The sequence below is a fragment of the Eurosta solidaginis genome, chromosome 1 (assembly GCF_040869045.1).
Source record: "Eurosta solidaginis isolate ZX-2024a chromosome 1, ASM4086904v1, whole genome shotgun sequence".
Taxonomy (NCBI): Eukaryota; Metazoa; Arthropoda; class Insecta; order Diptera; family Tephritidae; genus Eurosta; species Eurosta solidaginis.
The window spans coordinates 317,783,376-317,801,493 of record NC_090319.1 but is presented as its reverse complement, the minus strand read 5'-3'; the positions used below and the strand labels follow the sequence as shown (position 1 = coordinate 317,801,493).

At 36.7% G+C, this 18,118-nt stretch overlaps 1 protein-coding gene across 10 annotated transcripts in view; it reads left to right on the top strand.

Annotated features, from left to right (window-relative positions):
• Window positions 1–18,118, top strand: part of LOC137237697 (very long chain fatty acid elongase AAEL008004) — a 250,422-nt gene that overhangs the window by 223,456 nt on the left and 8,848 nt on the right. For all 10 annotated transcript variants that reach the window (XM_067761731.1, XM_067761729.1, XM_067761733.1 and 7 more), the window contains 4 exons: window positions 2,369–2,425; window positions 6,819–6,924; window positions 7,880–8,016; window positions 8,096–8,251. In XM_067761731.1, coding sequence (XP_067617832.1) covers window positions 2,369–2,425; window positions 6,819–6,924; window positions 7,880–8,016; window positions 8,096–8,251 — 456 coding nt within the window. The remainder of the gene's footprint in view (window positions 1–2,368; window positions 2,426–6,818; window positions 6,925–7,879; window positions 8,017–8,095; window positions 8,252–18,118) is intronic.

Below are 18,118 nucleotides of genomic sequence, written 5' to 3'. Positions count from 1 at the left end.
CTTAATTCGCAGTAGGTGAATGCAACCTCACCAGGGAGACGCGCGTCACTTTTCGATCCGAATACTTCAACAGGTTAACATAATGTATGTCCTGCTTGCAACGTGTCCCCACATGACATCAAGTTTCCCCTCAATCCCGTAAGAGGATATTGGTGAAAATTATTGAGTTGATTTGATGGGGCGAACCACTGCTACAAAAAGAACAACAACATGCACCACGCTGTGGTCATCCAAATGGGGCAGTTACTTCAGGAAATATACAAAAAATTCTGAAAATTTGTTCAAAATGATCGTAAAATGAAATTGTGTGAGATTGCTGACGTCGTAAATACATACATTTATCAAAATAATGTGTGCATCATATTTTACAAGAACGCTTGGGTACGAGAAAACTGTTTTCGAAATGGGTGCCGCGTTTGCTCTTTCACCAAGACAATGCACCGTGTCACAAGTCGTTCGTAACAATGGCCCGCAGCGACTATTATCTACACAAAAAACCCCAAAAAAGTGCTCCGTAGAAAAAGATTTAGGTCAGGTAAAGAAGTGATTGCCGAAACTGGAGCGTATTTTGAAAGCCTTGACAAACCGTATGTTAGAGAAGCATTGGACTGAATGTATCGCCCTCAAAACAGATTATCTTGGTAAAAAGGAAAGGTTGTTTCCTTATTTAGTCCAAATAATTGTCTAACCACGTGTTAAAAGTACGCTTACCATAGTTTTGGTAATGACTAAATTTTGATTGCACTACATTTTAAATACCATTACACATGCACGAGGCATGTATGCTATATGCATGAAAAAGTATGTAAACTTCATAATTTTTGAATCGAAAACATATTTATTCACACATAAAATATGCGTGCTGTATTTCTGAACAAGTATGAACAATTCATCAATACTCAGGTGAAAAATGTGTATGCATGCATGAAAAATGCATGTGTAATCAATGAAATGGTATGTTTGTAAAAATACACTTTTATGAATTTGAATTTCTGCACGTATATTATTTAGGACTCTTTGATTTTGCTTTATTGTCTTGAAAATTTTATTTGTAACTACGAAATCTATGCGCTTGAAGCATTTTTTTTTTAAGACTGATTAGAGATTGGGCAACTTGGAGCAATAAACTTGAAATATATCGAGAATTAATTACGACCGCCGACCGTTTGTCTAAGAATGCTTTACCGCCATTGAGCTGTTGTGAAGAAAATTTTCAGGATAGTGGAGTTTGACCAAACCATTAAGAATTGTGCGTGTATTAATGTCCATATAATCCAAGTTAATGGCTTGTTGCGCCAACTCTCATCATATCAATGTTATTGTTATTGTAATTTCATATGTAGAATAAATTCGTATTGATCAATGCAGGCATAGTGCTTTTATACGCATGAAACATGCGTAGGGATGTATACATGTTTTTCCAGTGCTTTTATATGCGTTCGGAATTAATACAACCATATGCATACAGAAGTAGTACAAAGGGTGTAATAGTGTATGCATGCTCCCTAAGAAACTACACTTGCCAAAACGAAATAAACGTGCATTTATACTGGCATACATACATAGTTGCAATATATCGATGTTAATCATGCCTACATTTACAACTGGGTGGTTAAGGCTTACTTCGTGTCTTCGAAATATTAGATTATGATATTAATACCATTTCATATAATATTTTTAAATATCTTAACCTTAACCTTTTTTTATCCATCCTATTCTGAAGCTCTTTAAACGAAACTGTTTTAATTAATCTTTGTTTATAAAAACACATATACAATTACCTATATTATTATTAACATATATTAATGGGTATTATAAACAATATATACAGTTTTAAGCATACGTGTCTATTTGCATACAACACAAATTACAAAATAACTTTATTATTTACACAGTGCACTGCTTGAATCTGCTATTGCAAAATTAATGGGTAACTGGTATAATTTCTCATCAAATACTTCAATACATTTCGAGAGAGACGCAGTACCCTACATTTTTTAACGAAAGGCCGCTATGATTATTAAAAAACAAAAAACAAATACTAGCATAAAATTAATTAATTTAAACTTATACTAGTACAAAACTAAACACACTTTTAGAAAAAAACTAAGTAAAAAACGAGAATTAATAACCTTTTTTAAATAAAATAAATATTTAATTTTGTTTGCATTTTGTTGTTACGTTGAGTAATTTTAAAAAATTTTACAACTATCCTTTGATTATTTAAGCTAAATATGTTTGTAATTATATATACGGAAAATAAAAAATATTTATACTAATGTATTATTCTATTTCTTTACACAAAAAAAAATTATTAAAAAAAATACACAACAACAAAACGTACAACTAACAATAATGCAATGAACAGATGGTGCACGCGTGTTGGTGGTATTACTTTTCCAAATTCACCGAGTTCATGGATACCGTAAGTATTTTGACTTTTATATAATTAAAAATTACACTATGCGACAAAATCCACTTTTTTCTGGGTATTGAACCAAACCCACTTTTTTGTACAGATTGAGGCTTAAGTAGACAAAGTACTATCTCCGTTTTTCGAAGTTAGCCTCCATCGGCTTTCGAAGTTCGAAATTCTACATTTCGAAATTTTATTTTTTTGCTAACGCGTCAGCAAATTTAAAAAGTAAAAATGTGGTCCCTTATTTGAAGGGTTGAATTCTTTTTTTGAGAAATTTAGTATAACAGCTGTTATACGAGGTGAAAAGTCAGACAGTCCCATAATAGTGGCTACTACTTTCATGCCTGCACATACTCTGCACTGGAATTGCTCGTACTGTGATTTTTCAAAACAAGAATTCAGCCATTCAAATAAAAGAAAAAGGCGGACCACGACCACATTTTTATACTCAGTTGAGCAGAGCTCACAAAGTATATTAACTTTGATTGGATAACGGTTGGTTGTACAGGTATAAAGGAATCGAGATAGATATAGACTTCCATATATCAAAATCATCAGTATCGAAAAAAAATTTGATTGAGCCATGTCCGTCCGTCCGTCCGTTAACACGATAACTTGAGTAAATTTTGAGTTATCTTGATAAAATTTGGTATGTAGGTTCCTGAGCACTCATCTCAGATCGCTGTTTAAAATGAACGATATCGGACTATAACCACGCCCACTTTTTCCATATCGAAAATTTCGAAAAACCGAAAAAGTGTGATAATTCATTACCAAAGACGGATAAAGCGATGAAACTTGGTAGGTGAGTTGAACTTATGACGCAGAATAGAAAATTAGTAAAATTTTGGACAATGGGCGTGGCAACGCCCACTTTTAAAATAAGGTAATTTAAAACTTTTGCAAGCTGTAATTTGGCAGTTGTTGAAGATATCATGATGAAATTTGGCAGGAACGTTACTGCTATTACTATATGTATGCTTAATAAAAATTATCAAAATAGGAGAACGACCACGCCCCCTTTTAAAAAAAATTTTTTTTAAAGTAAAATTTTAACAAAAAATTTAATATCTTTACAGTATATAAGTAAATAATGTCAACATTCAACTCCAGTAATGATATGGTGCAACAAAATACAAAAATAAAAGAAAATTTCAAAATGGGCGTGGCCTTTTTTCATTTAATTTGTCTAGGATACGTTTAATGCCATAAGTCGAACAAAAATTTACCAATCCTTGTGAAATTTGGTAGGGGCTTAGATTTTAGGACGATAACTTATTTCTGTGAAAAAGGGCGAATTCGGTTGAAGCCACGCCCAGTTTTTATACACAGTCGACCGTCTGTCCTTCCGCTCGGCCGTTAACACGATAACTTGAGCAAAAATCGATATATCTTTACTAAACTCAGTTCACGTACTTATACGAACTCACTTCGAATTGGTATAAAAAATGGCCGAAATCCGATTATGGCCACGCCCACTTTTTCGATATCGAAAATTACTAAAAATGAAAAAAATGCCATAATTCTATACCAAATGCGAAAAAAGGGATGACACATGGCAATTGGATTGGTTTATTGACGCAAAATATAACTTAAAAAAAAACTTTGTAAAATGGGTGTGACAGCTACCATATTAAGTAGAAGAAAATAAAAAGTTCTGCAGGGCGAAATAAAAGACCCTTGAAATCTTGGCAGGAATACTGTTCGTGGTATTACATATATAAATAAATTAGCGGTATCCAACAGATGATGTTCTGGATCACCCTGGTCCACATTTTGGCCGATATCTGGAAAACTCCTTCACATATACAACTACCATCACTCCTTTTTAAAACCCTCACTAATACCTTTATTTTGATACCCATATCGTACAAACACATTCTAGAGTCACCCCTGGTCCACCTTTATGGCGATATCTCGAAAAGGCGACCACTATAGAACGAAGACCCACTCCCTTTTAAAGATTCATTAACACCTTTCGTTTGATACCCATATTGTACAAACACATTCTAGATTCACCCCTGACCCACCTTTATGGCTATATCCCTAAATGGCGTCCACCTATAGAACTATGGCCGACTCCCTCATAAAACACTCTTTAATGCCTTTCATTTGATACACTGTCATACAAACACATTCCAGGGTTACCCTCGGTTCATTTTCCTACATGGTTATTTTCCCTTATGTTGTCACCATAGCTCTCAACTGAATATGTAATGTTCGGTTACACCCGAACTTAACCTTCCTTACTTGTTACTTTTTTAAATTGCTGAACGCGTTACCCAAAACAAAAAATTTCAAAATGTAGAATTTCGAACTTCGAAAACCGATATCTATTTTTTGGAATCTAACTTCCGAAAACGGAGATAGTACTTTGTCTACATAAGCCTCAATCTCTACAAAAAAGTGGGCTTGGTCAAATACCCAGCCGGCTGTTACACAGTGTTATTATATACATACATACAAGAGCGTACACGAAAATACCAGTAACGATTTCGTAATTTCGTCAATTAAACTATTTACATACTTAATTGGCCGTTTAAACGGTTATTGCCGTCCAATAAGGCGCGCAGTCGCTTCCTCGCTCTGTCAACTGGTGCCAATTGGTCACACCAGAGGAATCCTTCCAGCGGAGTGGGACCGCCCTCTTCCTCTGCTTCCATAGGCGGGTTTCGATAAAAAAAAAAACTTTCTTAGTCGGAATGTCATCTTTCATTCGCATAACATTGTCTAGCCAGCGTAGCCGATTTTAATTCACTGAACTATGTTGATGTTAATTAAATTATTATTATTTTTTATTTTGAATAATTTAAGGAAAAAATTCTATGAATTTTGTAATTGACACTATGCAAACCAGTCTTAAACACGTTTTAGAAATTATGCGAGAAAATTTAGCACTTTTGTTTAGAGTTTTTTTGGATTTTACATAGACTGAATGTGTCCATTACAGAGCATCAGTAAAAAAAGTTTAGAAATGTACTCCCAAGATTCGAAACCGTATAAAATAAGTGTCCAAACCCGGGAGACATATTTTCAACTTTTTTTTACTCCATACTTCGTGATATGCTTTAGTGTCAAGAAATTTGTTCAATGACCAACCTGAAAAACCCGATCGAAAAACAGGACCTTAACACACACAATAAGCTTTCTAGGACTAGGACTTCAAGATCTGACAGTAGTGTCACTACTAGAATCTTAGTCTCGATCGTCTTCCGGAGGTAATAGTGTACCGCCTTGCAGCGGAGTAATGTTTCTTCAGTTTAAAAAGCTTAGACTATACGCATATGATGATCCAATTAAAGGGCAGCCACGTTTGACGTGATTCCGCTATGCCAGGGCAACCTATGTGTGGTCGATAGGTGCTTCAAAAGAGTTTTCACTATTGTGTGAACATATATCTTTGTACTTCTTTATTAAGCCTGGCGTCCCTTAATAGAATTTGCCCTAACTTTGCCGTTTCGATTATCCTAAACATATCTTCATATTGAATCTTACAATATTTGCTACCTTAATGTCTTGCTTAAAAAGCCATTTGATATTTGTAAATATTGTACAGCTGCAATCTCTCTAGATTGCCCAAATTTGCTTTTTACGAGTTTCTGTAATTTTATCCAGTCTACTGTTTTTAAAGCTCTTCTGTTAAAGCTGATTTATGCTTTGCATCCCTTCGATCTGATTCCACTGCCTGGTGAGCCAATGCGTTCGCTCGATTCGTGGGTCAAGTCGACCCCATCTCACATGTGCTGGGAACTACTAAGTATTTGCCGGTAGTGCTATAGGGATCTCTTCTCTTCCCTGTTGGACATAATTTTCACTCTCACACTCCCGCACAAAGGTAATTTTCATATATCGTGCCCCACTTCTACTCTCTGCCCATATTTCTTTTTTTTTTTATTTCATCGTGCGACATATTCAGCGAAATCTCGTTGGTCTAAATTCGTAAGTTCGAAAAAAATTCGTTTACCATGGTAGCAGCTTTTACTGCTGCAAGGCTACTTTTGATTTCCGTTATCCATGTCGCATATACCCGTTCTCTGTAAATAACAAAAAAGACCTGCCCGTATAGCTCCCTGGGTATAGCGGGGTTGGGAATTCTGGGCCACCTACCTGCAGTCGCCGTCTAACACTACCATTTTGATCTTAATCTATTCCCGCTTCCTTCTTCGTCGCTTTCTGCTACCAGGACGATGGTACATAGTATATATGGTATGAAATACTGGCTGATATCCGCTCTATTAATGATCCCTAAAAGCTCTCTTCAATAATACTCGTAAATGTTTAGCTAAGTACCCGAGGCTTACTGTTATTAACTTAATTAATTTTAACTAAAAATAAATATAATCAATTTACCAGTCTTTACAAAATTGTTGACATATCCATTTATTTATTTTCTTTGCAGATCTTCTTTGTGTTGCGCAAGAAGACGAGCCAAGTAACGACGTTGCATGTAATACATCACGGCTGCATGCCAATGTCTGTTTGGTTTGGTGTCAAGTTCACACCAGGTGAGTAAAACAGACTTACAAACATGTAAATGAAAAACATATCATGTCTATGAACATCTGTGAGCACAAATTTAGCAGCCAAAATTGTTAATAAATTGTATCACTTGTGTAATTGCGTAGCATAAACTAAATCTACATGAAAGATTCAAAATCTTCTGAATACTTCAAGCACAGATTTTGAAATGTTTAAATATTGAAAACTTTCCGGCTCTTGGAATTTTTTCGAAAACATGTTTGATTTTTTTTTGGCTGTTCCTATTCGTCCGAAAAGTTTAGTACAATAACTTCCAATTTTTTTAATGTTTTTCGTTTCCTTTTTGCAGAAGATTTTTGAAACCTACCGGATCTTCGAATTTTTCCCAAAACGATTTTGTAATTTTTATGAAAATTCAGAAAACTTCCCAGACCTCATGTAGAAAGTTGAGTACAATAATTGCCAGTTTTTTTCATGTCTTTTGCACAGTTTCATTTCTTTTTTAAGGTTTCCGAATCTTTGAATTTTTTCGAAAACGATTTTATAGTTTTCATGAAGATTTTGAAAGCTTTCCGGCTTTTCGAATTTTTTCGAAAACATTTTTGATGTTTTCAAGAGCAATAGGGACGTTCGGAAAGTGCAGTACAATAATATCAAAGTTTTTTTCGAAATTTTCTGGAAAATCTCAAACGCTTGCCTGATTTCGAATTTTTCCGCAAACGATTTTGTAATTTTATGAAGATTGACCTAAAAAACTCATATTCGGATTCAACATGTCTAATGTCAAATACATACCCATATTTTATGCTGCTATTTTGTGTTCATAAGTGTACGTATGTGCATTTTTAATAAACGAATGAAAGCACGTCAAAATTGACCTCAAAAGCGTGATGTCGCGCTCGTTATAATTTCGAATAATTTTTCAGATGTCACTCACATATTCTCTGTATTTGCCTATCTCACTCGTTCACACTATTACAGGTGGTCACAGCACATTCTTTGGTCTGCTTAACACATTCGTTCACATCGTTATGTACACGTATTATATGTTTTCGGCCATGGGACCACAATTCCAGAAATATTTATGGTGGAAGAAATATTTAACCACGCTACAAATGGTAAATTGATTGATTAGGAAATACAAACAATGAATTTATTATTATTTTTGATTTTTTACTTCTTCTTCTTATTTACAAGGTTCAATTTGTACTGATTATGGTTCATGCCTTCCAATTGCTCTTTATCGATTGCAATTATCCAAAGGCTTTCGTTTGGTGGATCGGTATGCATGCTGTGATGTTCTTCTTCTTATTCAATGAATTCTATAAGAATGCTTATAAGGGACGTCGTATGGTAAGTTAGCGTCTCGAATTCAATATAATAATTGCAAGCGCTTCAAGATCCTTTTTGCGTACCCAAACACTTTATAATTTTATTCCCGTATTTTGTTTCTATGAATTTAGCTGTAGTTATCCTTTCTCTAGCTTTTGTTTTTCTTCCACGAAGTAACAATGCACTACTTCCGCAAGCAATGCATATCCATGTATCTATGTATGTATGTATGTATTTTTGTAGTCATACATCCGTAAAATTTTACAAGACACTAACACTTTTTAGTTATCGTTTTTGGATCTCATATTTTTTGTAGTTTTTGTTACGTATACGACATGGCAACCCAAATGACTTTTATTATCTCATTTACATATTAACAGCAGCGAGCAGGAAAATAGCAGTGGCAAATTTTATCAAGTGTCGCCAAATAAATTATTATCTTTTATTTTCGTTAGTTTATGAAAAAACTTCAATGAACTGTATTACCGAAACTATGCAAACTAATCTCAAAAAGCTTTTTGAAAATATTTGAGAATTCGAGAAAATTTTACGCAAATTGCGAAATTTTTATTTAGAGTTCTTTGAACCAATTTGAATATGTAGTTTTGTAGCTCTATCAATTTTGGCCCGTCAAAGTGCAAATTATATATAAGTATCTTAAAATTCGTATTGGTGAGGTTAAGTTGAAGTAGTCGGTCAATAAAGACCTCACTAGAGGTTTACGCCGATCACTTTATCGGCCGCGGCGGTGTAGGCTCTATTATATACCGGCGGCGGCGGCGTGGGCGGCACGACGGCTTACGCCGGTGTTCTTACTTTAAAAAGCTTGATTTTTCTATTAAAAAAATAATATTTAGGAAAGGTTTTGTTTGTATGTGTTTAAGGAAATCAACGTGTTGGCCATTTCGGAAAGATCCGGGGTTTTTGCGTCAAGATCTTGCAGACCGTTCAAAAATGTTCAGGAGTAGCTCCTTGCTGAGGGATTGTCCCTCGTTCGCTTACTCCAGAGAGGCTTCGATCCTAACCCCGGTCTTTGGAATTGGTACTGCTGCGTCGGCTGAAAAGAAATAGAGATACATAAAATAGTCACACTTTTGTCTGTATATCTCGTGCAATGCGTAGTTTCACCTAGGGTTAACTCCTAATAATCGTCGCGAACACAATTCCTTTAAATCATTTGTGGCTCCTTGGCGACCACGCACAAAGGCGACTTACGGTTGCTATTAATGGTCTTTTAATACTTATGACTCTCGTGGTACAGGCTGTTGTTTCGGCTGTTTTTAAGAGCTATTCCCGATGTGCGAACAGTAGCAATCCCGACCACCAGTCCCTACCACGCCTCCTGACCCTCACACCATATACCAGCACAGAAGCTATAGGACTGCGACTTCGAACTCATACCTTCGTTGACGTCACTTTCCTAGAAGCTCTAGGTGTAGCTCCAAAGACTTTCCAACGGATGCTTTTGTTGCGCTATGCTGCCGAGCTACACCAGAGGAACTCCTTGAAACGTTAGGGAGTGACTATTCAGCCAAAGATGCCGCCCTCGAAATCATAAGCAGTCTAAGTGGATGTCATTGCGTAATGGGTGAAAATCGTATAATCTTCGGCGCATCTACATAATTAAAATTTTACAAGGACCCTGGATAAAATTTTTAAAATGTAGACCAAATTTTGCAGACGTTTGTGTTCACAACATTGATTTCAATAGTCTTCGTTAAATCAAAACGATATTTTAGAATGAAAGTCCACCGATTTTAAGTTCAAAGATGTTAACTTCTGTTTTCCGGCCTTATGATATAAGAGCTCATTATGGATGACCGCGTAGCTTCAGTTTTCAGATTAGGTCGACTGTCCACTACGTTAGGGTAGTAGAACACACGGTCCTTAGTTCGACTGTCTTGGGAAAGCTTTTCCTTCACCACTTTGAGTGTTCTTGCGAAGGACAAAGCCTCACCTGGTAAATATATGTGCCTACATATTCACATTTGTAAAAGGAGCCGTAACGTGTAGGTGATATTTAAACTTGGTTGATAAGCTATAATCAATGTGAATCACTCCAAGGGACTAGTTTTTGATAGGGCCGCCAACTTTAGGAAATCTCAAACCGGGAGACTTGGGTGTTAAAGGATTAAGTGTGAAAATCAAAATTAACATTTCAGACCCTATTATATAGTTTCGCAAATAGACAACAAATTTTTGAATGTAAGCCCAAGTGATTTTTCAAACCCTTATACGTACATATATCCTCAACTTAAGTATGAGGTAAGAATCATTTCAAAGGAGTGTGTATGCCCCTAGAACCTACTAAGGATTTTGCGTCACTGATTTCACTTATTCTTTCAGTCAATCGCAATATAATTTTTTTTTTTTAAATCGGCACCTATTTTGGTTAATTTGCTTTTTTTAGCAACTTGAGGACAATTTGAAAACATGTTCGCCTTGGGTCATTTTATTTGAATTCATTGTTCATTATTAATTTTTTGAAAAAAAAAATATGCAAAGTGAGCATATAAATTTATTAGATATATAACTTTTCTATTAGTGTTTTGTTTTAATAACTTTGTGAATTGGGTGATGCAAAGTCCGTGTTAAGCTGACATCGAAAGCGCCTGTTTTTTTTAAATAACTTTTGAATAGTTAGAAAGATTTAAATTTCGCAATTAGTTTCTTATAACTGGCAGTGATGCGCATCCGTTGACACCACTTTCGACCATATCCGACAAATTTTCGACATGAACAATAAATGGCCTAAACAGTTTTAATCGCACCGATATTTTTGACATTCGGCGGCGTCGTGCGAAAAACGACCCTAATCGGCGGCGGCGGCGGCGTATATCTCTAGACCTCACATACATAGACTAAATATATCCATAGTGTTACCAGAACTTATTTGACGGCCAAACGGAAGAACTCCAATCAGGTGAAGTGACTTATATTATACAAATGCACCGTCCTCTTGACATATTTGTACTAGTTTTCTAGGACATTGCTTAATTGCTGCCTCGAGATCTTACAACTCTGCCGCCCCTAATAGCTGGAGCATTTACCAGGCAGCGCAGGACACGAACACAGAACGTGCTCAACCGTTTCTTCCTGCAGCTCGCACTTCCTATATCTGCTGTTACTGTCAAGGTCTAACTTTTGTATAAGCATGCGACGCCAGAAGGCAGTGTCCAGTTAGAATGCCCCTCGCGAGCCTTAAGTCTTCTCTCTTCAGAGATATGAGCCACTTTGTGAGTATAATATCGTAGTATTTGTACATGATCTAAACAAATTTTCAGCCCCGCCCTTCTTTCCAAGCCTTTCCTGCTTCATGAATCATATGCAACTCCTGCCTGCTTTTGATTTTTCTCAAACGCATTGGAACGTCTACCGTCGATTCAGCGAGTGCTGCACCATCCTTTGCCAACTTATCGACCTTGTCATTGCCTTTGCTTCTTTGCAGTTTGGGACACTTCATGATGAAGTACTGTCTGAGATGATTGCTTTAAGGGTCGCCTAACTATCAATATATATATATTGATGCGCTGCAACTTAAGCACGCTTCCTCCAAAATGTCTGCCTCTTTCTTCACGGCTATAATTTCCGCCTGAAAGACGCTGCAGTAATCTGGCGGCCTGTAGGATCTATTTATATCTGGATCGACACATTAAACATCAGACCCGATTCCTTCTGTTAACTTAGAACCATCGGTATACGTGTGTGTGTAGTATGTTCTGCCATTTCTGCACCCTAGCACCAACCCTCCGGCTTAACTGTGGCCCTTGCATGACACAGCCTTCGGAAACACCCTTCGGAAATTACAAAAATCAACGCGATTTTCGAGGAACATTTAACTTGTACCAAAGTGTTTAAACTACAAAACTGCATACTCAAAAAAAATACATAAAACTCCAATTAAAAAGGTCGAAATTTTTTGTAAAATTTTCTCGAGTTTTCAAATATTTTCAAAAAGGTTTTTGTGTATGTTTTGCATAGTTACAGTTACAAAATTCATAGAAGTGTTTTCTTAAATTATAGAAAATAAAAAAGGAAGAATTTAACTTTCGAAATTTGAAAAAAAATTGCCACTGCTTTTTTCGTATTCACTGCTGTACTTCACAATAGAGATAGAAATCACATTATATCTAATCGCAACGCTGTGTAGCATTCAAGCATTCCAAAAAGTCCTTCTACTCTGAAGATATCGGCTAGCAGCATCTCAATCCGGCATCGTCATAAGCACTCAACCAGAAGTTTAAGCAGAAAACGAAGCAAGCAAATTAGACGCGGTACGAGTGTTCACAATGCAATGTCACAAGTCACACTTTGTTTCCCGTTTATATAAAGGTTTTATAGCACATCCCACAGAACTTCATATATATATTAACTTGAAACTCATCGAAAACTTTGCGTTATACTCGGTTCTCTGTAGTTCCGTACAAACGTGTTGAAAAAAAATTATTTATGAAAAAATACAACAAATTTGAATGAGTCAAAATTTTAAATAATTGTAGTATTAGATCTGTGGTCATAAGCAATAATCGCATAAGTTCCATGTAAAAGGATATGACTTAGGTGATTATTGCTTGTGACAACAGATTTTATGATTTTTATATTCCGATGGGCATAGCACATATTTGGCACCAAGCCAAACGTTTTGATGCAACGAAAATAGATATAGAATTTCACACAAAAAAGTGAAGTGCAGTTTTTAACACTTTTTGGAGTAAAATCAAAACTAATTTTGGAGTCAACGCTGTTGTCCGTTGTATTGCGCAGTGACAGATGTGAACAGAAAGCCACTGTGGTGTGGTGGAGGCTTGAACCGCCTTTAACACCGCAGGGTATGGGTTCAAGTACCGGCTGAAACAACGTCAAAAAATTTTTTTATTATTATTATTTAAATACACTCTTTTGTGTAGTTTTTTTCTCATAACTTTTTCGTAGTGAAATTCACACTATTTCGGCCCTAGATTTCCCATTTCGGTAATCGGTAATTATGAACAAATTTTAGAGATAGCAATTTTTTTTTCCTGGTTCAAGAACCATCTCTTAGGTGTTATCTCTAAAGAAAAGCACGGAATAAAAGAGTAACGTGAGAATTTTACAGGCTATAATCTAGTTTCTAGCGATGGGACATATGTGAACGCGTAAATTACCTATTGTGGATTTATTGTTGTTTATACTGAGATAGAGCCTTCTTTAATCTCTTGAGGTGGTCAATATTGAAAGAGGTGGTCAAAAGTTTTACTAGGGGGCGCAGAGATCGTCATACTTAAAAAAATTCGTCCGAATTCGAAAAATTTTTGCAATTGAATTCTAACTAAATTTCCAGTGAGCTAGAGACTTGAAGCTTTGAACAAGCCTTAAAATTATATCTGAATGCAAAATTTGGTATACTCAATTGTAGTAGATTGCACAGAAATCACAATATTTGTTGATCTTTGGAAAACCCATAAAGTTCATGTGGGAAACATTTTTCGGTACGTGGCGCACGGATCAAGATATTAAGAAAATTCGTACGAGATCAGTATTGGGATCGGTTTATAAATAACTTCCCGGTGAACTCGGGACTTGAAATTTAAAAGATGGTTCAGATCTATGTATATATTTAGAATTGTTTGTATCGTATGAAATCTTGCAATCTACTTTTGCATTAAAAAGCGGGAAAAGTTCCTAAAGGTGGCGACCATGCGAGATTTTATAAATCGGTTACTAAATGGAAGAATCTTGCGACCAAGTTGCCCCAGCGGGATAGGGGATTAGAATATTCCCGCGAATAAAATACCAGATTCAAGAGGTTGTGTAGGGCAACCATTTCAGGTTGCCAGCGCATTATATAGATTCTCCAAACCCAATTGTCAACCTCACCTATCCGTGGCGAATCCTGTTTCATTAACAGCCGAGGCTCTGGCGACCCCGAACTCCTCATGGATCTAGGGTGTGGGAGGGTGGGATGGGCAATATGGTCGCATGTGGTCATATCAAATCGTTCCCGAGATGGTCGGACTTGGTACCGGAACGTACCGGATCTGCATCCGGCAAAGGACCATCGACATCGATAACACTCCCCAAGGCCTTCGGGGAGTGTCCTTATCGCTACAACAACAACAACAACCAGGTTTCAAGAAACTTCCCATTGAACTGCAAGCTTAAAATCTCACACATAGTCAAGAGAACCGAGACAATGCAACAAAATGAGAAAAAATTACGCTAGGTGGCGCACGGATCAAAATAATGATGAAATTCATGAGACTTCTATCCATTCGATCGGTTTTTATTTAACATCCTGGAAATGTATAGACCTGACATCGCGAAAAGTTCCCCAAGGAGGTGCGTCGATCAAGGCATTAAAAAATCGTACGGAAGGGGAGTAATTATGCGGTCAATCTTTGAGACACTAGCCAATGAGCTATAAACTGAAACTCCACCACGGAGCACGTAGACTAGACAATAAAAGAAGAAAAAGGTCCGCTGGATGGCGCTCATATCGAAATAATTAAAAGATTCATACGAGACTTGGAATCTAGAGATCGATTTTTAAGTATCCTTCCGATAAGTTAAAGAGCTCAAATTTTAAATGTATTTCATAGGCCAAAGGAATTGAGGTACCTTTCAAAAAAGTTGCGCTTAGAGTCGTACGGATCGACTTATTAAAAACATTGTACATACGGGGTGGGATAGCTTCCCATTGGTATCGATTACTTGAAGTTCGGCCCATAGATGTCAGCTCCCGTTCTTCCGTCATCGAATTTCGATTCGTCCGTGAACCAGACCTCTGAGTAAGGGTCATTATACGGATTTCCGGTTTCCCAGTGGGTTCTCTCCACAATGGACACCTCACAGTTCTCAAGCATAAAATATGTAACGATAGAATCGATGAAACTGGCGTATCTTCGATATTATGCTAGCCTCAATAGTCTGTCGCACTAATGGTATGATCTTTAAGCTAATGATCAAAGCAAATGAAGCCGTCTATATATGTACATATGTATATAATATGAAAGATTTATGTACATAGCAACAATGCATGACTGTGTTTTTTCCCATGTAAAATTAATATAGTACTTTTTACCACAAAATTAAATCAGTGAATACAAACAAATCAAAAAGCTAAAGAAGAATAAACAAAAATAAAGGAGCGTTGAAGATGTGAACTTCGCATTTTCATACATATTTATGTACCGTTGTTCACATATTTGACAGCAACAAACAAAATGTCAATTAATTTTTCAACCACAATGATTGCTTGAGAAAAAAAAATTGCTGGATATAAAAAAATTATGGGAATGGACGGACGATTACAAATAAGAGGTTTTTTGTTTACAAATATTAAAATAACAATAATAATATAAATATAGTTTAAAAAAAACTTAAAAATATGCAAATATGGTACCTTTTTAGTATCTACAATCCATTTAGAACTTCGATGTAGATAGCACCGTAGCACAGAGGCTCGTGTCTCCTCTATTAATAACAGCTCGTAAAAATAAATAATAAATGTAAGGCGCGATAACCTCCGAAGAGATCTAAGGCCGATCTTCTCTTCCAATTTGCGTCGTGCTCCTTTTATAATTTTTCCTACAAATTAGCGTGACGGGACCTACTTGTTTTATGCCGACTCCGAACGGCATTTGCGAGGCAGATGAGTTTTCACTGAGAGCTTTTCATGGCAGAAATACACCCGGTGCGCTTGCCAAACACTGCCGAGGGGCGACCCCGCTTAGAAAAATTTTCTTCTAATTGAAAAACCTTATTTCTAAAATTTTGATGTTGCTTTGCCCGGGGTGTGAACCCAGGGCATACGGTGTGGTAGGCGGAGCACGCTATCATCACACCACTCGTTTTATAGCGAGTTGTTTAACCATTGCCGCGAGTCTTCAATAATTGCCGCTAGATGTGCCTAACTCTCCTTCACGACTAGCCTAGATAGTTACAAACAAGCATACATACCATACGAGTGAACCTAACATAAGCGTGTTAAAAAATATATATGTTTAGATATAATCCTGCGTATTGACTCTCTAGGCGTATATATAGTATTGTGGCGAATCACTATGCTGTTAGTAAATAATCACAACAACAAAAAAAGCAAGCAGCCACACTTATGTACATGTACACATTAGAGCAAGTAGCCACACTTATAAACAAGGCAACGAAGAATATTCCATGCACATAACCAACAGCGTGAAGCATAGAGAATATTTCACATACATATATGTAGCCGGCAGCTAAGAGGAGAAGTTGTAACTCACACATACACACGCATATGGCTAGAAAAAAACTACAGATATACATGTACATATCAAATATATTACTTCTAATTGCTGTTTTTATGTACGGGTTCCTTTTCCGCTCCTATTTGGAATCCAAATCTATAAAGTTTTGGTTGTAAAGATGAAGATACGGGCTATTGCCGAGCTTTGGGCAATTTTGGTCGTAATTCTTTTGTTTAGCTATATTTTATTGAAATAATTTCTTAATGAGGACAAAACGAAGTACCTGCTGTCATCGAGCAAAGAGTCAACGCATATGCGACTTGGCAACCACGCTATTGTTGGCAGTCATAATTTCGAAATAGTAAAATACTTCGTTTATTTGGGAACTAGCATCAACACTAGCAACAATATCAGCTCTGAAATCACTTTTGCCTATAAATGCTACTTTGGACTAGGTAGGCAATTGAAAAGTAAAGTCCTCTGTCGGCAAACGAAAATCATACACTACAATTCACTTATCGTACCCGTCCTGCTATATGGGGCAGAAGCATAGAACATGACAACAGCAGATGAAGCGGCTCTGGGAGTGTTCGAGAGAAAAGTTCTTCGAAAGATTTATGGACCTCTACGCGTTGGTGATGGCGACTACCGAAGAAGATTTAACGATTAGCTGTACGAGCTATACGCAGACATCAACATAGTCCAGCGAATTAAAACGCAGCGGCTGCGCTGGCTAGGCCATGTTATGCGATTGAAAGATGACGCTCCGGCCAAGAATGTGTTTCTATCGGAACTCGCCTATGGAAGCAGAGGTAGAGGGCGGCCCGCACTCCGTTGGAAGGACCAGGTGGAAAACGATTTAAACTCCCTTTATGTGACCAATTGGCGCCGGTTGGCACAGAGAAGGAGCGACTGACGCGCCTTGTTGGACGGCTATAACCGTTTAAACGGTTAAGCGCCAATTAAGTATGTAAGTAATTTGTTAAAAATAAACGATTGTGAGCACACAAAGAAATCTATTTGGACTATGGCACTGCATTACCGGCAGTTGCTACCATACGCATAGATGGCACCGCAAGCTGTAAGTTCTAATTGATTGAGATACAGCTAATTTCTGTTGATATTTGATAAGAGACTTTTTATTGGTTGCGCAAGATGCGCACGGGTGCGGCTCGTATATCTAAATAACCAACCATGAGTCACAACTGTTCTAGAAGTCATGTGCGTGAAACATCTAGACCTAAGGAGAAATGGAGGAACGAGGTAACCGAGAGTATAAAAGCAGCGCTAGCTGAGGAATCAGTAGTCAGTTTTGATTTGAACACGCTATTAGCTGTGAAGTATAATTGTGAAGTACTACTCTCAAAGTAGTCTAAATAAAGGCCATTTTGCAATACTGAATATAGCGGTTCGAACGTTAGCAGAAGGTTTAAAATAAGTGGAATTACCCAAAATTCGTTATAGTATTTTTCAAAAATACTACATTCATATATACATGTAGATACGTATGTACATATATAATTGTATGAAAACAAAATTCGCCAATATTGCATGAAAAAAACAACAAAAAATTCCAGCAAACACAAAGCCAATGGCACCCAATTCAATACAAAAAAAAATGCTCATAGCAATACCAGCAACAAGCAAACAAAATAAATCATCAAAATGTTCGAACGATGATGAC